Source organism: Euprymna scolopes, chromosome 22 (genome assembly GCF_053919585.1).
Source record: "Euprymna scolopes isolate OS-2025 chromosome 22, ASM5391958v1, whole genome shotgun sequence".
Classification (NCBI taxonomy): Eukaryota; Metazoa; Mollusca; class Cephalopoda; order Sepiida; family Sepiolidae; genus Euprymna; species Euprymna scolopes.
Genome location: NC_136503.1, coordinates 36,925,709 through 36,950,099, shown reverse-complemented (window position 1 = coordinate 36,950,099; position 24,391 = coordinate 36,925,709). Strand labels below are relative to the sequence as shown.

At 32.3% G+C, this 24,391-nt stretch overlaps 1 protein-coding gene across 5 annotated transcripts in view; it reads left to right on the top strand.

Moving 5' to 3' along the window:
* The window catches only part of LOC145243970 (V-type proton ATPase subunit H-like), a 212,229-nt gene that overhangs the window by 181,063 nt on the left and 6,775 nt on the right, over positions 1-24,391 (top strand). For all 5 annotated transcript variants that reach the window (XM_080107102.1, XM_080107105.1, XM_080107103.1 and 2 more), the window contains 6 exons: positions 1,139-1,236; positions 7,384-7,494; positions 12,468-12,552; positions 13,876-14,054; positions 19,642-19,767; positions 22,590-22,691. In XM_080107102.1, the coding sequence (XP_079963228.1) occupies positions 1,139-1,236; positions 7,384-7,494; positions 12,468-12,552; positions 13,876-14,054; positions 19,642-19,767; positions 22,590-22,691 (701 nt within the window). The remainder of the gene's footprint in view (positions 1-1,138; positions 1,237-7,383; positions 7,495-12,467; positions 12,553-13,875; positions 14,055-19,641; positions 19,768-22,589; positions 22,692-24,391) is intronic.

Here is a 24,391-nt window from a genome sequence, read left to right as displayed (position 1 = left end):
GCGTAAGATATATATTTGAGAGTAAAACCAATTAAAAGAATATGATGTTATCATAGCCCTACTCATAATATACTTTAGCCTTTTTCGTGTTTATCTGTCCATATAAGCAAACCACAGGGTCCAGAGTTCATCCCTGAATTTCTTTACATTAATTCATCAACGTTACCATGGTTACAAAAGGGGCATCTGTTTCACAAGATGTTTACTTACTGACTGGTTTGTCTATCTTTTATAATCAGCATTTATAATATACAAAATATAAAATGGTTTTTGTCTAAATCAAAAAAATAAAAAGTATTTTTCTTTTCTGAAGTGAACCATTTATTTAATAACGACTGTACATCCTCCACCAAAAATGTATCCCTTTACTAATGTTTGCACAAATATTAGTTTTTATATAAAATAACATTAGAATCAGTGAAATAAAAAAAACAGAAGAGGGAGGGGGGAAACTTTGAAAAAGGAAAGAAAAAATCCATATAAATTGTTATAGAACACAGAAAGAAAACAAAATGGAAATAGATTTACTATTAATCTCTAACAGTGCATTGGATGGATACCATAATACTTAATTTGCTGCACTTTATCATTACAAAGGTTCATACAAAATTTCAACCAGATCAGGCCACTAATTTCCAAGAAAAAAATGAAACAGACTAAGAGAAATATAAATTACATGTTTCTAATAAGAATGCGATAGAGAATAGTTATGCAATCTTGTACCAACTTTAAGACTCAAAGTGTAGTATCTGCGCCAATATTTTGTCCTATCTCTTCTGGTGCATGATGAGGAGAATGTTGAATAGACAGAATTATTTTACTGATCCTGATTGTTAAAAGGTGTTGAGTTCCTCATACTAGATTGGCCTTGTGTCACATCCTGTCTGAATCGAGTGCTTAGTAAATAATATTACTATTTGCAGATATTATGATTTGAATTCAGATGGCAAAAGAAAAAATAAGAAGGTGATATCTTATAGGAATGTATCATTGAGTAGTAATCAGGTTCAACAAGTAGTTCCATTTGTAAGTTACTCCTCCTCCTCCTCCTCCTCCAGCTAAGATATATTTACCTATTTTTGCTTACTTGGTTACTTTTGTATCTTTGCTTTTTTTATTTTTTGTTTAAATCTTCTAGAATAATGAGTATCTTCAAACTGCTGCCCGTTGTCTTCAAATGATGCTGCGAATTGAATTGTATAGGAAAGCTTTTGTGAATGTTGATGGTATTTCCACGTAAGTATCTTTTTACTGCTCTGTTACGATCTTAATTAATAAAAAAAAATTATGGGAATTAATCTAGACAAGGTATGAAGCCACTTGATATAAGGAGCTTAAAAATTTACTACTTTAAGTTAAAAAAAAACTTAACAACCATAATAGATTTTGATCCAGAAAGCATCAATTCTTTCCTAGTTGTCAGAAATATCACTCATGGAATGTGAGGACTAAAAGACAAAATATATTACTGAAGTAGCATTCTCCCTAAATGGGTTGAAGCAGCTTCCTCAAAAGGAGGAAGTTTCATGGGAATATTAAATTCACAAGCGGACCCTGGTCACTTGTATATCCTCATCGACAACATTAGGTTTTTGTAATTCTTGCAGGGAGGTGGCAACGTTTTACTACATACAGCATCTGGTATTTCAAAATGGTTACCTATCTAGTACTAGCTAGGCTCAATGTTGCTTAACTTCAGTGATTTAATAAGAATCGGTTTATCAACATGATTATGTGGTATATCTGTGTATATTGGGTGGCTTTGAATCCATCGATAAACATAACTATATGAAATGACGGTTGACGGTCCTTTTAAGTCAAGCTTAACATGTGTGTGAACAGAAGTAGAAAACATGTGAGTCACATGACATGACCGAGGAAGTCTCAAGATATTTTTGAGTGAATTCCCATTTTGATAGCAAGTAGAAAATATATTTGTTAAAGACGTATTAATAAATAAGCTGTTTCCATTCTGTTCTCTCTTTGATTAACAATAATAAAATATTCAGTAAAGAACAAGATGTCATTATTATAATTGTTTGAGTTAGTGAGTTTCGTCCAGTCAAGACTTTATTTCTTTCAATCACAAGAGATCATAAATCTCACATGTAGAAAGGGTCAAAGCCGATCAGATAAAGCAGATAGGCCTTATCAATGTTGATGAAATGACTCTGCAAGAAAAGAAACACTTCCATAACGACACTATATAACAATGCTTGTAGCTGACAAGTTAATGAAATAAAGTTTTGCAGTAAAGAATTGTAATTTGTAATGAATTTTTTATGAATAGATTTTTAAAATAATTCTATTCCCATATTTTTGGCAATGTCAAACAAAATAAAATGTACAAAATTCAATTTTTATCACACGTCATAGGAATTCAGTTTTCGATTGATTCCTCTACAATTTATGTCAACTATGGAGTTAACATTTCTTTTTTTTTTCTTATGAGGCTTAATGGATTTTATTAATATTTGGTACACGGGTTTAACATTATAAAACATAACCAATTATGAGCTTGATGGACCAGTATGACCAGAGTTATCTGCTCTTGAATTTGAAAATTAGTATATTTCTGTTTATATTTTGTCTTGTTTTCATACATTTACTGATACAAACAGAGCAATCTGTTGGGATTAATCAATAAGATTGATTAGATAATGCTGAGTTAGATTATGTATGTTGATAATTGTTTGTATGCATGGAGAATCTACAAGAATAGTAAATTGATTGGACCATTTCAGAGTAAAATTTTTGTAAATTTGTCCAGAAATTGAGGTATGTTTGTAGATAGATTTGTAAGGCATATTTACATCGACTGGAACAAATCAGTATATATGTAAACATAATATATATATATATATATATATATATATATATATATACACACAGTAAAGGGAGAAAATAAATGTATAAAAACTATATAGTAATATATATAGATTTATTCATTTATTTAATAAGGTTATACATCAATTGGGGGTTTTGGGTATAAAGAATCTATTTTTACCCAAATCTCCCCAATCTATCTATCTATCTATCTATATATATATATATATATATATATATACAGAGTGGCCACAAAGTCACGCACCAATGTTAATTAAAAAAGTTAAAAAAATTAAAAAAGCACTGACTTCCTTGGACTGCTTGCAATATTAACATTGGTGCATGACTTTGTGGCCACCCTGTATATATATATATATATATATGTATATATAACTACTACATTTACTCACATAAAATTAATATACGAAAGTATAGATTTATGCGTAAACTTTAAGTATTTACTTCAAGAGTGCTCAATACGTAGGTAGAGCTAGTTAGTAATTTATAATATATATATATATATATATATATATATAGTTTTTATACATTTATTTTCTCCATTTACTGATTCATATATATGCTCAAAAAAAATTTGTTGAGCTTTATTTTATCTAGATAAGCCCCCCCCCTTAAAGAATTGAATTTATTCTTTTCCTTTAACTTGCCCATTCATATCTATATACATATATATTATAGATATACATATATGCATGTCTATAATATATACACGTACACAAATTATATGTGCATTTAGGTATATATATTAATTTGTTAATTTCAAATATATTGTTAACATGAACTAAAAACTAATATTTTTTTCAAAATTCTCAATACATGTGTAGAGCTTATAAAATAAAATTATATAAACATTGTGAAGAGTATATGTGGATCGATCAACATTCTGACGTCGTCAGGACTCCAAATCTCTCTCTCTCTCTCTCTCTATCTATCTATCTATCTATATATATATATATATATAGCCTTGAAAGTTTTTTGACCTTTAAAACTATATAAAAAAAACTTATTTAATTTTTATATTCAATATAGTCCTAATATTAACTTAAGGGATCATCAGTTGTTTACCATGAAACACTGTTTCAGGGATTTAAAAACAAAACAGTATATTAAATCATGGCTCCCCAGCAGTGTTGATCAAACACCACCTCCCTTAATCTCAAGAACAAAAAATGTTACAGATATTAGATCTAGTTTCCTACTCTTGATTAATTTGGCTAGCCTATTCTATTATATATAAATTTCATGTGTTGATATAAAACATTATGCGGAGGTATATTTTATGTATCGATTTTCAGTATTTACTTAAACAGTGTTCAATATGTTAGTAGAGCTAGGAAGTAAGTTATTAAAATTAAACTACACAAAATCTTTTGCATATCATCTATGTGGGAAATCATTTGTCTAATCGTTATACATTTTATTTTGACACAAAAGAGAAAATAAGAAAGATTGAAAGAATAAAAATATATAATTTAGCAGTAGCTTTATTATTTTTGATAATGTTTGCATAAATTAAAAAATGCTGTCTAAATACACACACAAACTAATATATATAAAGACGAGGGGGTGGTAATCACTGCCCAATGTAGTTTTAACAGAATGAAAATGTGTCAAGATACATACAAACTTTGTATTATTTTCAAACATATCTGATGAAATTTAACTATGAAAATTTTTAAATAATATAAAATTTAAAATTGTCTGGTTTATGTCGAAACAATTGTACTATCCGAAAAAATACAAATATGAAGTTATTCCTTCTTGTTGTTTTTGGTTTTTGCCAGTATATATATATATATATATATATACACACACATACAAACAAGGTGGAACGATAAAAGTGTCATCCTAAAGAGAACCACACTACAGCATTATTTTAAAACGTTTATTAAAAATATCAATTCGTGTAATGATTATGTAGTAGAGCTGACATCTACTCAATGTAGCCGCCTTCAGCCTCAATCACCACCTTGATATGAGTCCAGAACAGGGAGCATGACTTTTCCACAAGCGCCAGCAGGAGCTTGGTAAATACTCGGCAGATGGCGGTGATCAGACTGGCTTTGGTGTTTTGGGAGGTCATGTTGGTGATGTTTCCGACATATGACCAAACAAAGTAGCTCAACAGGTTCAGATTGGAGGAGGAGGGGCATTGAGAGAAGGATACAAAGTCGTAGCACTCCTAAAGCCAAGCCTGGGTCTCTTTGCTGCCACACCTAGGATCTGCCAGCAGCCACCTGATTGCACTAAGGGATCACCACACTCTTCAATACATCCAGATACACTTTGGTGTTGACTTTCAAACTTTGAAGATGTGAGGTGGCATAATGTGGTTCTCACTTGAAACCACACCAAAGATCATAACTGTTGCCGGAAACTTTGTTTTTATCAACCTGGACATATTCCTGTTATTTGTGGCAATCCACCGATACATTTTGAGGGTGTTGGCAATGGCCCTTTTGTCATAACTTGGATCAGTAGAGAGCATGTTGTACAGCGGCGCATCTCTGATCTTGCTTGAACATTGTGTCACTTTCAGACATGATAGAAAGCTCCTATCGCTCTTGGGATTTGCAGATAATTGGCCAACTATTAGATGGTCTGCAACAAAAAAGAAAACTGGTTTTAATCAAATGGAATGGAATTATGTCATCTTTTTTTATGGCGACAGTTTTATTGTTCCACCCTGTGTATGTGTAATACATATATATATATATATATATATATATATATATATATATATATATATATATATACTAGCAAAAATACCCGTCGTTGACTGGGTTCAAAAACAGCGTACAGAAAATGGACTCTGATTTATGAAAGTATGATAGGTTATGTAAAGGAAGTGTTGTAATGAGATAGCTTTGAATTTGGGGGTATCAAAACCAAAACAAAATATGATGAAAGTAAAAATAAAATAGATAAACCCCATAATTTATTATACCATACCTGTCACACTGAAACATTTATCACAATATTCTTTGGATCTATATTAAAAAAACCTTGTTAAACTTTGTAACATATTTCTATTCTATGGAGGACAGGCGCGAACGAATACCCCATAATTTTATTATACCATATTTCTTCAAACTAAAACATAACTATCAAAGTATACTTACGCAGATAGATATGAAAAGTCTTTATTAAAGTTTGTGCCTATTTCTATTCTATGGAGGCCAGGCGTGAATGCAGACCCCACAATTTTATTATACCATCCCTATTTAAGTTAAAACATACTTATCAAAGTATTCTTATATACATCTATATCAAAAACACTTGTAAACGTTTTTTTTTTTTTTAAATTTTTAAATTTTTTATTTCCATATTTTGTGGACCAGGCGCAAACGCAGACCCCACAATTTTAATGAACCACTGTTCTGCCAGATCAAACATACCCATTCCTGTGTCTCGATACATCTTCTATCATTATATGTAATCAGTTTTTTAAAATAGTCAACCATATAGGAGCCTATTCATGACCACACACACACACACACACACACACACACACACACACACACACACACACACACACACACACACACACACACACACACACACACACACACACACACACACACACACACACACACACACACACACACACACACACACACACACACACACACACACACACACACACACACACACACACACACACACACACACACACACACACACACACACACACACACACACACACACACACACACACACACACACACACACACACACACACACACACACACACACACACACACACACACACACACACACACACACACACACACACACACACACACACACACAGAGAGAGAGAGCTTTATATTATAGATATATATCATTCCAAAACCTAAAGATGCTGTTAATTCACATTGATAAGTTTTTATTTTTAGTTAAATTTTTTTTTATAGTATGTCTTATATGTGTTTCATTGAGTAAGAGAACACCACTAAAGAATCCTTGGAGACAAATAGATGTTCCTAAAAAAACTGCCAGAAAGTTTGTTATATGGAATAAAAAGGATTTGGAGAAAGATAAAAGAAAATGGAGTTGTATAAATTCTTTAATAAATAAATAAATAAAAACGGTTATTAATTGTAGTGTTTATAGCCCCCTCCCCCCACTAAAAAAATTGAATTCAGATACTTGTCTGAGCTGATAGGAAATGTCTTATGTTGCCATATTGGTTAAAGAAAAATTCAAAAATTCAGACGTTGGTGTATAAAAAAACTTATGAGTGCACTTATTGAACTTGATATTTGTTACAATTTCAAATATTATTTTTAGAATATATACCTCTATAGTATATATTTTCTTATCATGAGAATGTGTGTGTGTGTGTGTATATATATATATATATATATATATCTTGGACAAGATCATGCATGTGTGTGTTTCAGTTTTATGAAGTTTTAATAGATATTTTTTTCATAAATTTTTTATGTTTCATTAATATTTTTTTTTTTATTACTGATAACTCTCAGATCTGATTTTGTATTAACTTTTTTTCCTGATTCTCTTTGTTTCGTCTAGCATTGTCACGGTGTTGGCAGGGAGTAAAGTTGGCTTCCAGATTCAATACCAACTTATTTTCTGTCTTTGGTCCTTATCATTCTCTCCTCCACTTGCAGAAAAGATGAACAAGTACGTATTCTTCTGCTTTCAATTTTCATACTACGCTGTAGAAGCATTTGTTTAAGAAAATCAATTTTCTTTTAATTAAAGAAGACTTTAATATACAACACTTCCCCAGGTTATGACAACTAGTAGTTATGTCTTAAAAACATTTGTAAAATTTAAAAAACTTAAGAGAAAGAGAGCATATGCTTTTATGATATCGTGATATTATTTAAAGTAGAGCAAAATACAAAACTGTAAACAATTTCTATACAGTAGAACCGCGGGATACAGCATTAAAAATTAGTAACAAAATATAGTACAGTATATAATATACATGTATATAATCAAATAACACCGTAAGGCCAGGCAAATACCATGATCAGGAGCTGGAAAAACATTGTATTCCACATTGTAATCTGAAAAAAAGTATCCTAGGGCCACCATATCCCAGGGTTCTACTGTATTATTTTTTTTTTTGGGAATCCTTTGAGATGAGTAATTTGTACATTTATTTATGATCATCCGAAAAAGGCCAGAGGATGAGTTGGCTGAAACTTGTTGAAACAGCAACAACTATGAAGATGAGGATAACAGTTTGCAAATAAGTAAATAAAAATGTAAACAATTTGTTGTTACATTGTACTTTCAAACTCTGTGAGAGAGAGAAGAGGGGGGGATAGAAAAGTGCATTATATGCCTTTATCATATTATAATATTATTTAAACATACTTTTAATAGATTACCTTAATATTTAGTAACTAGCGGAATTACCCGGCGTTGCCCGGTTGTTTGGAGGGTAAGGGGGGGATTAAAGTAAAGAATAAGCAAAGTAGTAACCCTATTTGAATAAGAAAAAAAAACGATGGTAAACTTCTGTACAAAATCGGCGCCCCCCCCCAAAAAAAAATAAAAACAGCGAACAAGTGTAAAACTTCTTTAAAAAGAAATCGGAAAAGGAAAAATCAGAGAGAAAAACTAAAAAAAAAAACAGCTAAAAGTGAAAAAAACAAAACAAAAAACAAATGGCATAAATAACCCTTCGATTCGGTTAAGTCCATTCCATGTTTTTTAAGCAACTATGAAGTAAAGAAAACCCAAACCTGTGTTCTTTCGTAACTGTCCCTTGTGAACGATCCCGCGATGGTGTAAAGTGGTGGCAGGGGAAGGAGGAATTTATTAGAGAGAAAAGATTTGACCACTTTCATTGATTCTAACCGATTTTGGCAGTGAACTCTCACCAGAAAAAATAGAGAAATCTACAATTATCGAGGAAGTGGAGGGGTAATATGCCTATAATACACCTCAGATATCATGCTGCAGTTTGTGCATATTACATTTGTATGAAATGTCTTGATTTTCAATCCAATTACAGTCAAAATCAGAGGGGAAAAAATGAGTTCATTTTATATATATATAGGGATAATAACTGATTGTTATTTTTTTTCCTAAATGTTATTGTTATGGTGCCTGCCTTACAGATTACAATGAACTTTTCCTTTTACTATAAATACTGGGAGAATATACCTCTCTGCGTTATGCACACTTGATTGATGTATAACCACTCTGTTTAGTTTTTTTGTATTTGTCTTTCTTTTCAATATGTTTCTATTACATTAAATACTGAGTTATGTTTTTCTTTCGGATCCTCATCGGTCAACAACAGTTATGTACGTAAATTTGAAAATAAAAGCATCACATACATAATGTATAAATATTAACACTCTTATGCTACATATGTAACTCTACAGCAAATTAAAAAACCTCAAAAAACCCCCCAAAAAACTCTTTGTAAATTCAATCACATACTAATTATAAATCATTGCACCATGAGAATTATTTATTGTAAAAAAGAAATGTAGACTTGTGGACTTTAATCAATTTTCAATCTAAACACTGGACTCTGACTTTAGGTTTAATCAAAATGAAAATAAATAATTCTCTTTTAAATTCTACATTTGTTTTTTTTTATTTAACAAATATTTGATATTAAAATCTGTAAATTCACTTTATGGTTCAATTTTATGGTAAAAGCATTTAATAATATTGAGATTATCATTTACAATGCAATACCTCAAAATGCACGTTTGTACATCGGATAATGTACAATAGTCAGATAATTGAATAGTATTTGAGTCGTGAAGTACATGTATACAAAGGAGACATCAAGTGTAGTTTTAATGAATTTCAAGATGTATGAAGGTTTTAAAGGATGCAATGACTCAGCAGCCTACAATTGACTTGGTGCTACTTGATCAGGCTGTTTGAAGATATCAACTTCTTCACTTGAATGTACCATAATGTTTATTTGTTTTTTTGTTCCCTTTCTCTTTGCAAACTCAACCATGTTCTGCAAAGCAAAAAACAATAATTTTTCTCTATAAAACAACAAAAGTAAATGTCATGTCTACATATTTAAACATATAAAGGATATGACCTTAAACTATATCTGATGGTGAGACCCCAGCTTGCGGGCTTTGGGGAGTGTGGAGCCACCCTTTAATTGTCATTGCCCCTAGGAGTACCTGTTAGTGTCCCAACTATGGGTTAAATAGAAACCGACTTGGAAAAAACAAATATATTCTATTAAAAAACTTTTCTTCAAAATCACTGGATTTGGCATTTAATAACCTGAAAAGGGTTGATATGCCATAAAACAGAAACAATCAACCAACCAACTAAAGATATAAAGAACTTGAAGCATAAAAGCTGTTGCCAAAATGATTGAACTCAGAGTCGATATGCTGTAAAACAACAACAAAAAAAAAAATAAACACCATGAATAAATATTTAATGATATAAACATAATAATTAAAAAAAAAAAAATGATTGGATTTGCCATTAAATAAGCAGAAAAAAGGATTGATATGCTGTAAAACCAAACCAAACCAAACCACACACTATGAAGTAATATTTGAAGAGATAAACAATTTAAAGCGTAATTTATTTTATAAAATTACAAGATTTGACGTTAAATAGCTCGAAAAAGGGTTGATGTACCATAAAACAAAACCAAAAAACCAAACCAAACTCCATGAATACATATGTGAAGCTATAAACAATTTAAAGCATTTTTCCCCCAAATTACCAGATTTGACATTAAATAACCTGAAATAGGTTGATATGTCATAAAAAAAGCCCAAATCAACAACTGATGCTGGCAGTTTATTCTATGTTAAAAAAAAAAAGAAAGATCTTTATGAAAATTGTTTTTTTTTGTTTTTTTTACACTTTGTAGGCATGTTTTTATGTGTTACATGTATGTAGACTAAATAAATAAATGAAACAAATGCACACCACCTCTGTCACTGTTTGTTGAATAAAATCCAGTGTTTTTCTTTAATGCAACACGAATGTCTGACAATTCTGATTATTCTATTAAAACCTTGGTTTTGACACTGTTTGTTAATCGTGGATGCGCAAACAGTTGATGCATTTTCATTTTAAAAAGTTAAATTTGCAACGTCATAACATCTGTGTTGTCGTGATCCGATCACTAGTGTTTGCTTACAAACTTACGTTCTGAAAGTTCGCGTTCAGCTCGCTGCATGTTTTTTTTCTTGTATTTTGCTTATAAAATTGTGATTTTGCTTCTGGCTGATTGCATGAAAGTCCCATTTTCTTTTTTTTTTTTTTTTTTTTTAACTATACTTTATAACTGGGCAACACTGCCCCCACTCCCTTAGTCTTACATAAAAAATAAAACTACTTGAACAATTTATGTGATTTTTGGAATATGATATTTTTTTTCTTCACTTTTGTTTTTGTTTATATAGAGGAATTCTAAACAAAAACCGATTTTTCTTAATTTTCATTTCTTAATAATAGTGGAATTGCGGGCAATGACGAAATTTTCCTGCGCTTTTTAAATTTTGCAAAAATTTTCAAATGTACATTTTATGCCGTCATTTTTCACAATTAATCTCCATGTAATGTTGTCTTTGAAGTGACAGAAAAAACTTGCATGTTATTTAATGAAGTGATGTTTCACTAGATTATTTTCAAGTATTGTGATAATTTTATACAAAATGTATTTTTGGTCCCCCAACAAAAGGAGGATGCACCTGTAAATTCATCCTCGTCCGTTCATACTTTTCTCAATAACTATGCTTTGGAATTTTTTGAAATTTTGCACAAACATTAAACATGAAATGAGTAAAAAAGTACCTGAACGGATTTCAGGAAAAACTCTGGTTGCCCCCTAAAATGGCTAAAATTGACACTTTTTTGCTTATTAAAAAAAATTGATGCCTTGGATTTTTATAAAACTTTCTGAAAAGTTGTAACTAACTGATTTCTATATAATTTTGTTTGTCTATACTTTGCGATAACTCTTGGATGTGCCCCAGGGACTCTTTTAACGCTAATAAAAATATTCCATTTTTGGGACTATTTTACCATATTTGTCCAAAATTTTCTCTGTGTCTATTTAGCAGTTTGGCATGGTGCTGAACTCCAATTTAAATATGTTAAGGCCTTGGGGGACTTTTGGGGCTAAATGGGGGTGGACTCAATCATTTCTTTTTTTGCATGGTTCAGACCTCAAATTTCCATATGTTAAGGCCTCAAACTGCACCGTTTGTTCATTTTCACCAAGATTTGACGTCCCCTGGGGACTTTTGGGGGCTAAATGGGGGTGGTGGGAGGGCAAATGCTGGACTTAGTCATTTCTTTTTTTGCATGGTTCAGACCTCAAATTTCCATATGTTAAGGCCTCAAACTGCACTGTTTGTTCATTTTCACCAGAATTTGATGTCCCCTGGGGACTTTTGGGGCTAAATGGGGAGGGGCTAATGTTGAACAGTCATTTTTTTATGCCTTGTTCACTGTGCACTCATAGGCGACCATGCATGCTTCACTTGTTCTACTCTTTATATGACTAACAATTCATTGAAATAAATCATCTATGCAAATGTTTTATTGTTGTGTATACTTGACTAATTGCTCCACTTGTTCCTGCCTCAAATAATTGGACTATTTTTTCTCTTCTTTCCATGCAGATATAATATCATTGAGATATTATCTGACATTCTCAGTGAATCTGTGAAAGAGAAAGTCAGCCGTATTATTCTATCGACATTCCGAGTAAGTTCATTTTTGATTATTTTTATTTTTTTTTTCTTGTATTATATATACTTTTTTTTTTTTTTTGACAAGAGAGTCACCACTTATCAAGGCCTGGAGGCCACTCAAGGATAAGGGTTAATGAATGTAAGATTGTAGTGTAGTAATCGTTAATTGTGTAGACTGGGTAGAATTTGGATTATTATAGGGGATGGCTCAACAAGAACTTGTTTACATTGGAATTGAAGGCTACCCTATTGTAGTCGGCCAGGAAGCAGGCCAGTGGAATAGTGTTCCACAGGAACTTTTTGTGTTCTTCACACCAGCACTACAGACTGTCCGAAGATATCGACTTCCTGTCTTAAATGCACATAATGTTGATGTTCTTCTTTTCCCTTTACTTGGCAAAACTTGATCATGTCTGTAAAGCCAAAAACAAAACCAACAAGAAATATGGCGAAGGTATGTTAGTTCCTTGAACTTAATCCATCCACTCCTAATACTTACAATCATGCTAACACCAGGACATAATAATTGACAATAATGAAATCTGAATTTATGTATGACCAAACAGTGTTTGTGTATTGTTCACTTAAAAAATAATGCTTCACATGATAGAATTTGCTTTAAGTTAGGATCGTTCAAATGAGGAAGAGTTTAAATATATTTGAGGGCAGGAATCGAATGAAGTCTTGAAAGAGATAATTTATGTATAGCGTGCAGCAGAAATATCTCTTACATTTTGACGTGCGATCTTCTCAGTTGCACTCGTTCGTGCAGTTTCTGATCATTAATTTGTATGGATGGAACTGCATATCAGTGTGTAGAATTCTTCTGACTTCGATCAGATGATCCCAAGGCCAAAGCATGTTTGCGAGCTGAACGTATAGGAGACTGAGTAACAGAAAGTTTCACAGCTCGAATTCTGTCTGGCGTTTGAGCACTTCGAGGCCTTCCAGGTGGCGTTTTAAGTACGGAACCTGTATCTCTGAAATTTGCAACCTATAGCTGTATTGATTTTCTATCTGGAACAGCATCATGCCATCCTTATTTGTAATGAACTTGGAAAACTCTGTGTTGCATTTACAGATTCACCATTCTTCAAAAACGTTTCTATAGTAAAAGTCGATGTGCACCAGTCAAAACCATATTGCGTGATGGGGGTACCTGAAAAAAAAAAAAGGCAATTTATTAGCTAAATGAAAACATTATTGGCACTTGCATTAGTTCATTATAGTTGAAAATTTAAAATGTGGGAGGTGTTTCTGCTGCACCCTATATAATTCTTGTATTAAAGAGTTTATTTTTTTCTTTTAATTATCTCCCTTGTTTTGTTTTGTGTAGAATCTTCTTATAAAGCCAACTGACAGTGAAGTCATTCAAGAACATGCTCTGGCCATGGTTCAGTGTAAAATACTGAAACAATTAGAATTGATTGAAGCTAGAAAACACGAAGACCCAGAATTTGAGGATGATTTGAAAATGTTACAAGAAAAACTTTTGGAATCCGTACAAGATCTAAGGTAAGTCATTATAAAAAAAAAAAGGGAAAAGTTTTTTCCTATTTCTTTTCTTTCTTTAAATGTTTTTTTCTTTATTGCTAAGGAATACTAACATACTTGTGACTAATTAGGTCCAACAATTACTGCTATTTATTCCACTTTAATTTTATTTTGAAAATTCATAAACTATGATATGTCTGTTAAGACATTTTTCTTACTGTTTTACTTCTCTTTCTTTCCCATGTCTGAAGGTTGAAAGTTTTGCCATGTTGACCAAGTTTAATGTTCATTTGTCATCACTTTTGACGCATTGTTTGTTCAGGTTTGAGGTCAGTGCTCTTCAAATCCTCATTGATGCAGCCAGTCCATCTTTTTCGTGGGAAGCCTTGAGGATAGGAGCTAGGGATGATGGTGCTTTCAATTTTTCTAGGCCACACACTATGATCCATGTGCTGAAGGTGATACCAACACAGCTTGCTCCACAAAAGAACTTCTTCAACATTAGCTAAACCTAATCCAGACCTAAAGAAATGTATAGAGTCTCTGTCAAAGTTTCGAAGCATAAATCCCGCCAATCATGGCATGATCACTAGAGGATAATCTGGCTATATTCTCAGATGTAACAGACCCTGTTTCACTAGTATAGAGAAGAAGATTCTTTACACAGAAATTGTAGAAGTAATCTCTGTTGTGCAAAGAGATGCCATGACATGTAAGGATGGGGAGGAGCTCTTTAAACTTTTTCTATGCTGACCTCATTTTAGCAGTTGTGGTGTCATAGTCATATGGATGTTTGCTCTTTTTAATGGGATTTGGAGCATTATGTCGAGTGCTGAGGATTTTTATCTTTTTCATATTCACATGGAGACCTTTAGCCTTGTCTTTTTCTGGGCTGTCAGCCTAGTCATGAGCTCATCGATGGTTTCAACAATGATGACCAGGTCATCTGCATAAAGAATCTCCCATGGTAACCAGTGCAGAACTCATGTGATAGCACTTCTATGATGATGATGATGAAAAGGAGTGGACTGAAGACAGAGCCCTGGTGGACACTGACCTTCACATAAAATTCAGAACTGAACTGACCGTTCTCACAGATACTGGATTTAGCATTAGCGTGTATTGCTTGGAGGCACAAATTATCCATTCATCAATGCCCAACTTATTGTTCACGACAGCACAGATCTTGGCACATGTTCAAAGGCTTTTTCCAACTCCAGAAAGGCCAAGTACAGATTCTTTTTTTTTTTTTTTTTTTTTTGCCGAGGTACTTTTCATGAAACTGACATATGATGAAAATTGCATCTGTTGTGTCTCTACCAGCCATGAAGCCAAACTGCATCGGATCAATACTGACTTTAGCCCTGATCATTGTCTCAAGTATATGCTTGACAATTTTAAGCATCTGATCAATCTGGTTTAAGCCACGGAAGTTTCCTCTTTCCAGTGCGTCACCTTTTCACTTAAAGCAGTTTACGATGTATGATAGGCCTCAATCATCTTGAATAGCAGATTTACTGATTATCATATTGTGAGATATGCAATTGTTACCAGCAATTCATCACCAGTTGCTAGGATCATCTCAATTATTATACCAGATGGACTGGGGCTTTCCCTTTCTTCATCTTTCTAAGGGCCTGAGCTACTGTATCAACAGTAATGGCAATAGGTGGACCTTGGACAGGAGTTTTGCCAGGGAGACTGTTTTTGTCCCAAGGGTACTTTACATTGAGGGGTTTCTCATAGCATGTTTTCTAGGCATTAGATTTTGCCTGTTTACTGATAGCTATATTTCCATTGTTATCCCTAAAAATGACTAAAAATAATGGCTCTCTTTACACCTATATTATTTGTAGGGATAAAATAGAAGTAAAGAGACGTTATTTTTGCCATCTAATTTACATATGTGTTTATGGTGTGTACAAATACATTATACAAATTAGGTGAAACAATTAAGAAGCAGTGTAGAAAAACATTCCTTCTCTAAATATTCAGAGAGATATAAAAGAACTTAGCATTTTAGCCTGTTAAAAACGAGTAAAAGTTATAGCCTGTTGATTTAGAATTAGTGCTTTATGCCAAATTAATAGTTAAATATGGTTAAATTTGTGCTTATTTTTGCATTAAATACTAATCCCTATTAATCTCTAACTGTGCATCGAATGGATACCATAATACTTAGTACGCTGCACCTTATCATAAAAACATAAAATTTCAGTCAGATTAGTGCAGTAGTTTCCAAAATAAAAGTGAAACAGACTAAGAGAAATATAGATATAAAAGAGTGATTGAATAAGTATACATTGAGAGAGGGCAAAAGAAATATCTAGATTGCTGAAAGATTAGTCACTTGTTCAGTTAATTACAAATTACAGCTAATAGAAGAACTTATATGAAATAGACCTTTTGCAGGTCTCAACATCAAATATTTCAGAGGAAATAAAATTACCCTCTGACTAAATTTAGGAAGTGAAGTATTGGAGCAGTATAGATGGTGAAAACAAAAAAAACCCAAAGAACCTGATTATCTTTCGATTTTGTTAGAAAATGAGTGCACGTGTGCATTGTTTATATATTGAATACAAACATGCCAGTCTAATAGATGTGATCAAAGTCGGCTATGACGTAAAAGCTTTATGTTGCTAATCTACTTTTTTTACGATTATTAAAAACATGACCTGATCTCTACTGTTCTAGTCTAAGAAATCGGATGGGTAAAATAAATTATAACTACAAAAATACATGGCCCATTCAAAGAAGACAAAGAACATTTTTTTTTTTCATTTCTGTTCATATGTATGTCTATATGTTTATTAATTTTATGTACAGGATTCACCCCTAAACTAATTCACTCATCATTATGAATATTGAAACACAGCTGTGAGGCAGTTGGGATAGTAATGTGGGCTATATTTAGTTTAGTTTTGTGCAAAAAGAGTAAAAAGGAGATTGAAGCCTTTCACGAAAATTCAGATATCTGATTTTTTTTTTTGTGAAATTTCAATATTAGGTATCAGATATGAATTAATAAATATTCCCCCAAATTTTAGTTTCTTTTAGAATAATTTAAAGGCATTTTAAGGGTAGTGGTGTGACATAAGCACAACCTTGTATTTAAAAATTGAAATATTTCAGTTTTTAAATCCATATTCATTAGACACAAATTAAGCAGAATCCCTGTATTTCAGTTTCTTCTGATATATCTTGATTCAAATCCTGTTTAGATCATATTTTTCTCTGAAAGTAATTTTGTCTATAAAATAAAGATTACTGGTATGAAACTCTAATCGATTTTAAGGATAATCTTAACAATGAATATCACTTGAAAAATGATTTCCCCAGGAGAGAATTTTACTAACTTGAGTCCATTTTTGTTAACTATTACATTGTGATGAAAATCCTGTTTTGTTTTTCTTTTAAGTAAATTTCTGGTTAGATTTAAGGTTGTCCAATCTAATATAGAAAAGGCTATATGTCTGTCTCTATATTTTCAAACTCCATCTCCTCCGAAACTAAAAGTCACAGAACAGCACTAAGGGCCTCAAATGATTGGATTTTTTTTATGGACCGTTCTTTTATGGATCTAAAGCCGGTTAAAATTGTCTTTTAAGGAGTTAAAATGGGTCAAAATTGAAAAAAAAAGTTTATTTTAATTTTTAATCAGTTCATATGCATGTCACGTTGGTACAGTTGTAACGTCACCAGCTTTGAATGATACAGTTTTGCTTTCGGTTTCGATTCTAGCTGATGGCACCCAAATACTTTTTTTTTTACTTTTGAAAATCATGACTCTATAATATACGAAATTTGGACAGATAAAAATATATTATTTAAGCGGACTTTAGCACCCAAGCAAAACCGCCCCCCGCCCCCAACCCCGCACTTGTTTCTCAATAATATTTTGAAAATGCTGAACTCAATAATGTGTCTCATTTTATTTTGGGTTTTGTCAATTTTTAATTGAAGCTGTTGTATTAACCTCTATATTCTTCGATATTGATTCCGATTCTTTATCAATTTTAAAAGCAGAATCATGCCAGTGCAAAACAATTATAATGATGGCAGCGAGGGGGGGGGGTTAAATGTTAGAAATTGGGACTACAGCTGGCAGGATAAATCAAGAGAAGGACACTAAAAAAGAGGTGCATTCTGATGTATTGGAATCCACTGTTGGTTCAAATTTGACCGATACAGTTCAAGATCAAAACACGGAGTTAAACGGATTAGAAAATGTGGGTAATGTGCATAAAACCAGACCCCAAGTTTCAAACATGGTAGCTGGTCTGTCAATTCAGTTATGGGAGCACAAAATGGATACAATACTTCTACTATTCTTCAAAACTGATTATTTTTGGTGGACAAAATATTAAGATATTTTTGCTAATATATTTTTTATAACATAGTTAGGTTTTTTTAAAAATATAGTTATGCTTTCTTTTATAAAATATACTTTATTTACCATATACTTTATGTAAACCTGCGCAGTTTATTATGATCATTGCTGATTTAAAAAAAAACCAAAAAAAAAAACCCATGTTTATTGCTAATTATATTTCATGTTTATTTTTTACCCCCTCCCCCCTTGTGATAAAAATATATAAAAATATGTAAACATTCTTAATCAATTGATTTTGTGTTTTTTGGTTGTATATCTTTTTCAAATAACTATGTTTATTTCATCAAACTGTTTAGACATTTCTATGCGATTAAAAATACAAAATCAATTGATAAAGAAAGTTTACATATTATATATTTTTATTATAAGGAAGTAAAAAAATAAAAAATAAACGTAAAATATAATTAACTAAAACAATAATATTTTTTAAATCGGTGACAATCGTAATAGACTGCACAGGTTTAAATAAAGTATATTTAAATGTAGTACATTTAAAAAAGAAAAAGTAACTATATTAAAAATAAAATGTAAATATGTTAGAAAAAATATATTAACAAAAAAAAAAATCTTGATATTTTGCCCAAATATATAAGTAAGTGGGAGTATTGTATCCATTTTGAGCTTCCATACCTCAATGTACAGACCTGCTGCCATGTTTGAAACTTGGTGTCTGGTTTTATGCACAGTTAACAAAATGTGTTCTACATGATATTTCTCTCATACTTCATCATGATAACGCTAGACCTCACATTAAAAAAAGACTAAATATATTCGAGAATAATATGTTGGGGAAATTATAAATCAATCACCATATTCTTTAGACCTTGCACCAACAGATTACCATTTCTTTAAAAGTTTGAAAATTCATTTGATTGGGATAAGATTTCTTTCAAACAAATAAATCAAAGAAGTAGGTGCTGTTCTGAAAAAAAAAACAAAAAAAAAAACAAAAACAAAAAGAAGGATACTAAGGAATTCAATGAACATGGCATTAAAAATGACAGGTGGAAAAATGTCAGAGAAGAGAATGATTAAATTATCTGGTATTATATTTTATTGTTTTATTGAATTTTGAATAATAGCCAAAACATTCATTCCAATCAGAAATTGAGAAGTTTGAATTTTAAAATTCAAATTTTGAAATGTCCTACCTGTCTTGAAAATGTTTATAACTTTTGCTGAAAATTTTTTTCTTGTCTTTCTCCTAACAAGTTCGTTTGATGAATATTCAAATGAGGTGAAATCTGGTCGCCTTGAATGGAGTCCCGTGCACAGATCAGATCGTTTCTGGAGGGAGAACGCGATGCGTCTTAATGAAAAGAATTATGAGCTTTTGAAGTAAGTCATTATTTTTTTCTGTTCATATGTGCTTCGACGTGCTCGTTTTACATGTAATATTTCTATTGAATGTTTAGTTCTACAGAAAATATCTTCAAGAATTGCTTACTCTTACATGTCAATTTGTTCAATGAAATTGAGTTTTTCCATTTACTAATGAGTCACGACTTATCAAGAATAAAATCCACTCAAGAACAAATATTAATAAAATGAATAGCTTGTGAGTTGAATTGTAAAGAATATTATGAGGATCTGAATAATGAATGAAATAAATAAAATTTGATAATTTGTGAGGATGTTTTATGACGACGGTTTATTAAAATTAGATTTGAAGATAACCATGTAGCTCTGAGAGAAACAATCTTGTGGCAATGTGTTCTACAAATGAGTTCTTGGAAAGAAACTCTGTTCATGAAAATTTCAATTGCTTTACGAAAATTTCTCTACTTAGTCATTGAATGTTTACAAAAGAAATTGGTGCTTCTACACTATCAGGACGAAATTTTGTAGTCAATAAATGGAGTTTCCTGATAAAAACAATGATTTCTACTGATTTTTTTTTTTTTGTCAATACTAATGACTTACAATGGTCGCTTCCAAATTATGCAGTCGAAATTACCTGAATATTGCTGAATTATTAAATAAAACAACTTGTTAATAGGTGAAAAATTGCGACCATCTTGTTTACATTGAAACGGGGAAATTACCCCCCTTTTGAACTCTCCTGTGTCTTGCATAAGCAAATATGATCATTTTCATCAAATTCTATTTTTTATTTTCTTTAATAAATAATTTTCTACCTTATCGATTTTTGTAATTTTTTGATATAATCATCTTTAAAATACGAGGAATACGTAGATACCATTGTTTTCATGTGAAATTCAGTATTACAATTTTCGAAATTTTGTCCTAATAGTGTAGAAGTGCCAAGAAATTTTTAAAAATTAAATACAGAAAGCAACTTTACATTAGTACATTATACTACATACGGTCCTTTCCATTCATTACCATGGTTATTGGATTCCATTGTGGACTATGGAGTTCTCAAGCAGGGTTTTAAACTATGTATGATAAAATAGTTTACATGAGTGATGTTGTTAAATAGCAGTTTTATTTTGTGAATTAAGATTCTCATTTGCTCAATTATCAAAACTTTTATAATTTTGTGTCTGTAAAATTTCAAATGTAAAAAAAAAAAAAGAATGCTTCATTAAGAACCCTTTTATGAAAAAAGACAGATATTGTCACATTAAGACAATCTGTACACTCTATCAAATTCTATTCCATTTTCACTCCAAACAAGACACAGTACCACTTTGATGTGGGGGGGAGGGCTACCATCGGGAACAGTAGTTGCAGGGATACTATGTAGGGAGTTGAGCAGCAAGATGTTTATTCGCATTACACTTGAACTTCTGCATGTAAGTACAATTAGGGAAGCAGGAACCCGTAAGGGAATTCCAGAGTCTAGCTGTTCTGGGGAAGAAACTATTAGAGTAGAAGGCTTTCTTATATCTAGGGATCTCTACTTTGCTGCTTGTCAAGTTTGTCGGAGGTTTTTATGTCAAGGGGGCACATCAGAGAATCCACAATTAAAATACTTGTAAAACAGGCAAAGGGACGCAACATTTCGTCGATAGGTCAGAGGTTGAAGCTTGGATGATAGTTCAGGACCTATCAGGTTGGCAACTCTCTTTTGAACCCTGTCCAGGAGTGAGAGACTAGTAGCAGGTGCACCAGCCCAAATGTGACAACAATATTCCATACATGGGCGAATGGTGGCCTTGTAGAGGTGCAGGATACTTTTGGGCATAAGTAACTTTCTAGCATGATAGAGAGAGCCTACCTTCCTTGCAGCGGGCGTGGTAATGCTCTCAATGTATCTGTTCCAACTCATGTTCCCTGTGAACGTTAAGCTGAGGAGTTTGAATGTTCTTAGATCTAATAGGATCCAGGAGAGTAGAAAATAGATCTCGGATTTATTTTTGACAGCATCTTAACTCTCGCTTTCCTTATTTTGTATTTTAGTCCTTGCATTCCACAAGTCAAGCGATGTTTCTGACAAAGGGGGAAGAATTGTTGTTTTTTGAGTTGGAATTTATTCATCTCACACTTATTGTTTGCTGTTTTTTTTAACTTGAAGTAGTATTTTTTTTTTTAGCTCCTTACATCAAGTGGCTTTATGCCTTGTTTATCCATTAAAAAATAAAAAAAAAAGGCTAAAAGTACATTGCTGACATCTCCAATTTATTAGCATAGGTTAGATTACTTTTGGATGAAAAAAATAGGTACTTATACAATCAAGACATTAAAAAATGAAAATATTGAGAAAAAAGTTACATTGTATGTATCCGTTATAGCGAAAAAACAATTTTTTATGATACCTATCAAAAGGTAGTCATGTTTTGATTTTTAGGAAGGAAAGCTAGTATTTAAGATGGGGAGGGGTATCGGCGCTTTAAACTGAGTTATCTTCCCGTGGCGTGTTGTAAAAATCCAGACATGGCTACCTTCAGTGTGCTGTAAAAAAAACAAAAAAACTACTCAATCAAATTAAGTGAAATTTTTTTTATTTTTTGAGAACTTCATTCCATAACGGGTGCATACAATATAACTTTTTTTTCAATATTTTCATTTTTTAATGTCTTGATTAAACTGTATAAGTACCAAAAAAATTTTTTTCTCTCTTGTGCATGTATTATAAATTTTTCTTATTCCCCTTTTCCTTGTCTGATGACGGATAACTTCCTTGCAGCAATGTGACGGCTAGGAAATCCAAATATAACATGATTTAAATGTTTCTTGTTTTCTTTTTCTTCTAGAATTTTGGTGCGATTGTTAGAAAGCAGTAAGGATCCTCTTATTTTGTCTGTAGCAGCTCATGACTTTGGCGAATATGTCCGTTATTATCCGAGAGGCAAAAAGTAAGTTTCACTCTAAAACAAAATTTGAAATCTATATATATAAAAGCGAAAATGTGTGTATGTATGTTCGCTTTTTGTGTATGTCTGCAAAAGGCTTTTTTCCGGCGGGTTCTCGAGGCCATCGCTCATTTTTAAAACTTTTTATATGCTGTCTAAATGATAATATCTACAACTTAACAACGGGGGTCACCTGTCTATTTAATTTGCCTGACTTTGAAACGTTAAATATTCAACATTTTGGGATTGCCGCATGTTGCTTTCGTTTTTTGGTATAAAAAAAGCGAAACTCGATTCGAATCACTGGCCCATGGCCAGTGGTCTCTAGAAAATGATGTAACGTTTGGTCAATTTCGGCTTACCGTTGTCATATCAGACGGTTGCTTTCATTTCAAGACGAGCCACTCCCCTAATAAACGGGGGAGCTGGTTTTCCCCAAAGTTAGGTAAAAACAAACAAACCGGGTTATTGACCTCATTAAAAACTGTCCCGCAGAAAATGTTCACTGCTGAATAGCTATTGCTTACGTTGTCGTTGTCGTAACGCTTGCACAAAATGTTAACTCTACGACTTCTACTTGACGTCATTTAGTGTGGGCACCTGTCAATTCTCTTCTTAATTAAATAAATTCAAACTTCTTTCAGTAACTCATTCTTGCTGGCTGAGTGGTTAACGTGTCATGTTTTTTTCACATTTTATTTTCCAACTTTGCCTCAGGGCTTCGAGTTCGATTCTACCTAATTACCAAAACTAACCCCGCTAGTCTTACATAAAAACAAATCCAATAAGAAAGTACAGGGAAAAAAATGATGAAAAAAAAAAAATGAAAATATTAATCCTGATAATGCTCTAACAACCTCATAGTACATGTGCCCCCTTGAGGTAAATACTCCCGACTAACTTGACAAACAGCAAAATACCACCCCTTCACTGTAGAAATCTCTTGATGCCGGAAAGCCTTCTACTCTAGTAGAATTCCCTCCCTGCACCCTGCTTCTCATGCAGAAATTTAAATGTAGTGTGACCAGACATCTTGCTACTCAATTCTCTACATAGTGTCTTTGTAGACATGGTCGAAAATAGTAGCCAGAATTACATCTAAGTGGCAATATGTTTTATTTGGGTGTAAATAAAAGTGAAAGGATTAAAAAAGAAATGACTGTTAGTAGTATTTATCTTCATTAAAAAAAAATTAATTTTATTCATTAAAATAATGAAGTGAAGAGTTAGTGTTTGTCTGCCCTAATCTTTTTGATAAAAACACTGTAAATTAGAATTTGTAAGTTAAGATGCCAATACAATGCAGAATTTTTTTTAAATAAACATAGATTTAGACTTGGTGCTATTTTTCACCATTCACCAATAATATACAATGTGAATACACCTGAGGATGGTTGGAGGTTACATCGGCTGAAACATTGTCAAAAAAACGGTACTAGTGCATCCTTTGAACTAGACATAACTTAATGTTCGCTCGGCTTTCTCTGGAACATGGCGTTAACAACTTGGGTTTAGCTACTGTCCGACGTAACATGGCAATCAGCCAATCACAACACCGTGCGCTTAGTTTCAACTCAACGTGCTTGCACGTGAGTGCTACTCTAGAGCAGCAGATAAGGAATTAGATATGGTCCCCTCTCGCCAAACTTTCACAAGAAACACTTGCTGAAAACACTATCAATAATTTCCCCCACTCTTTATGC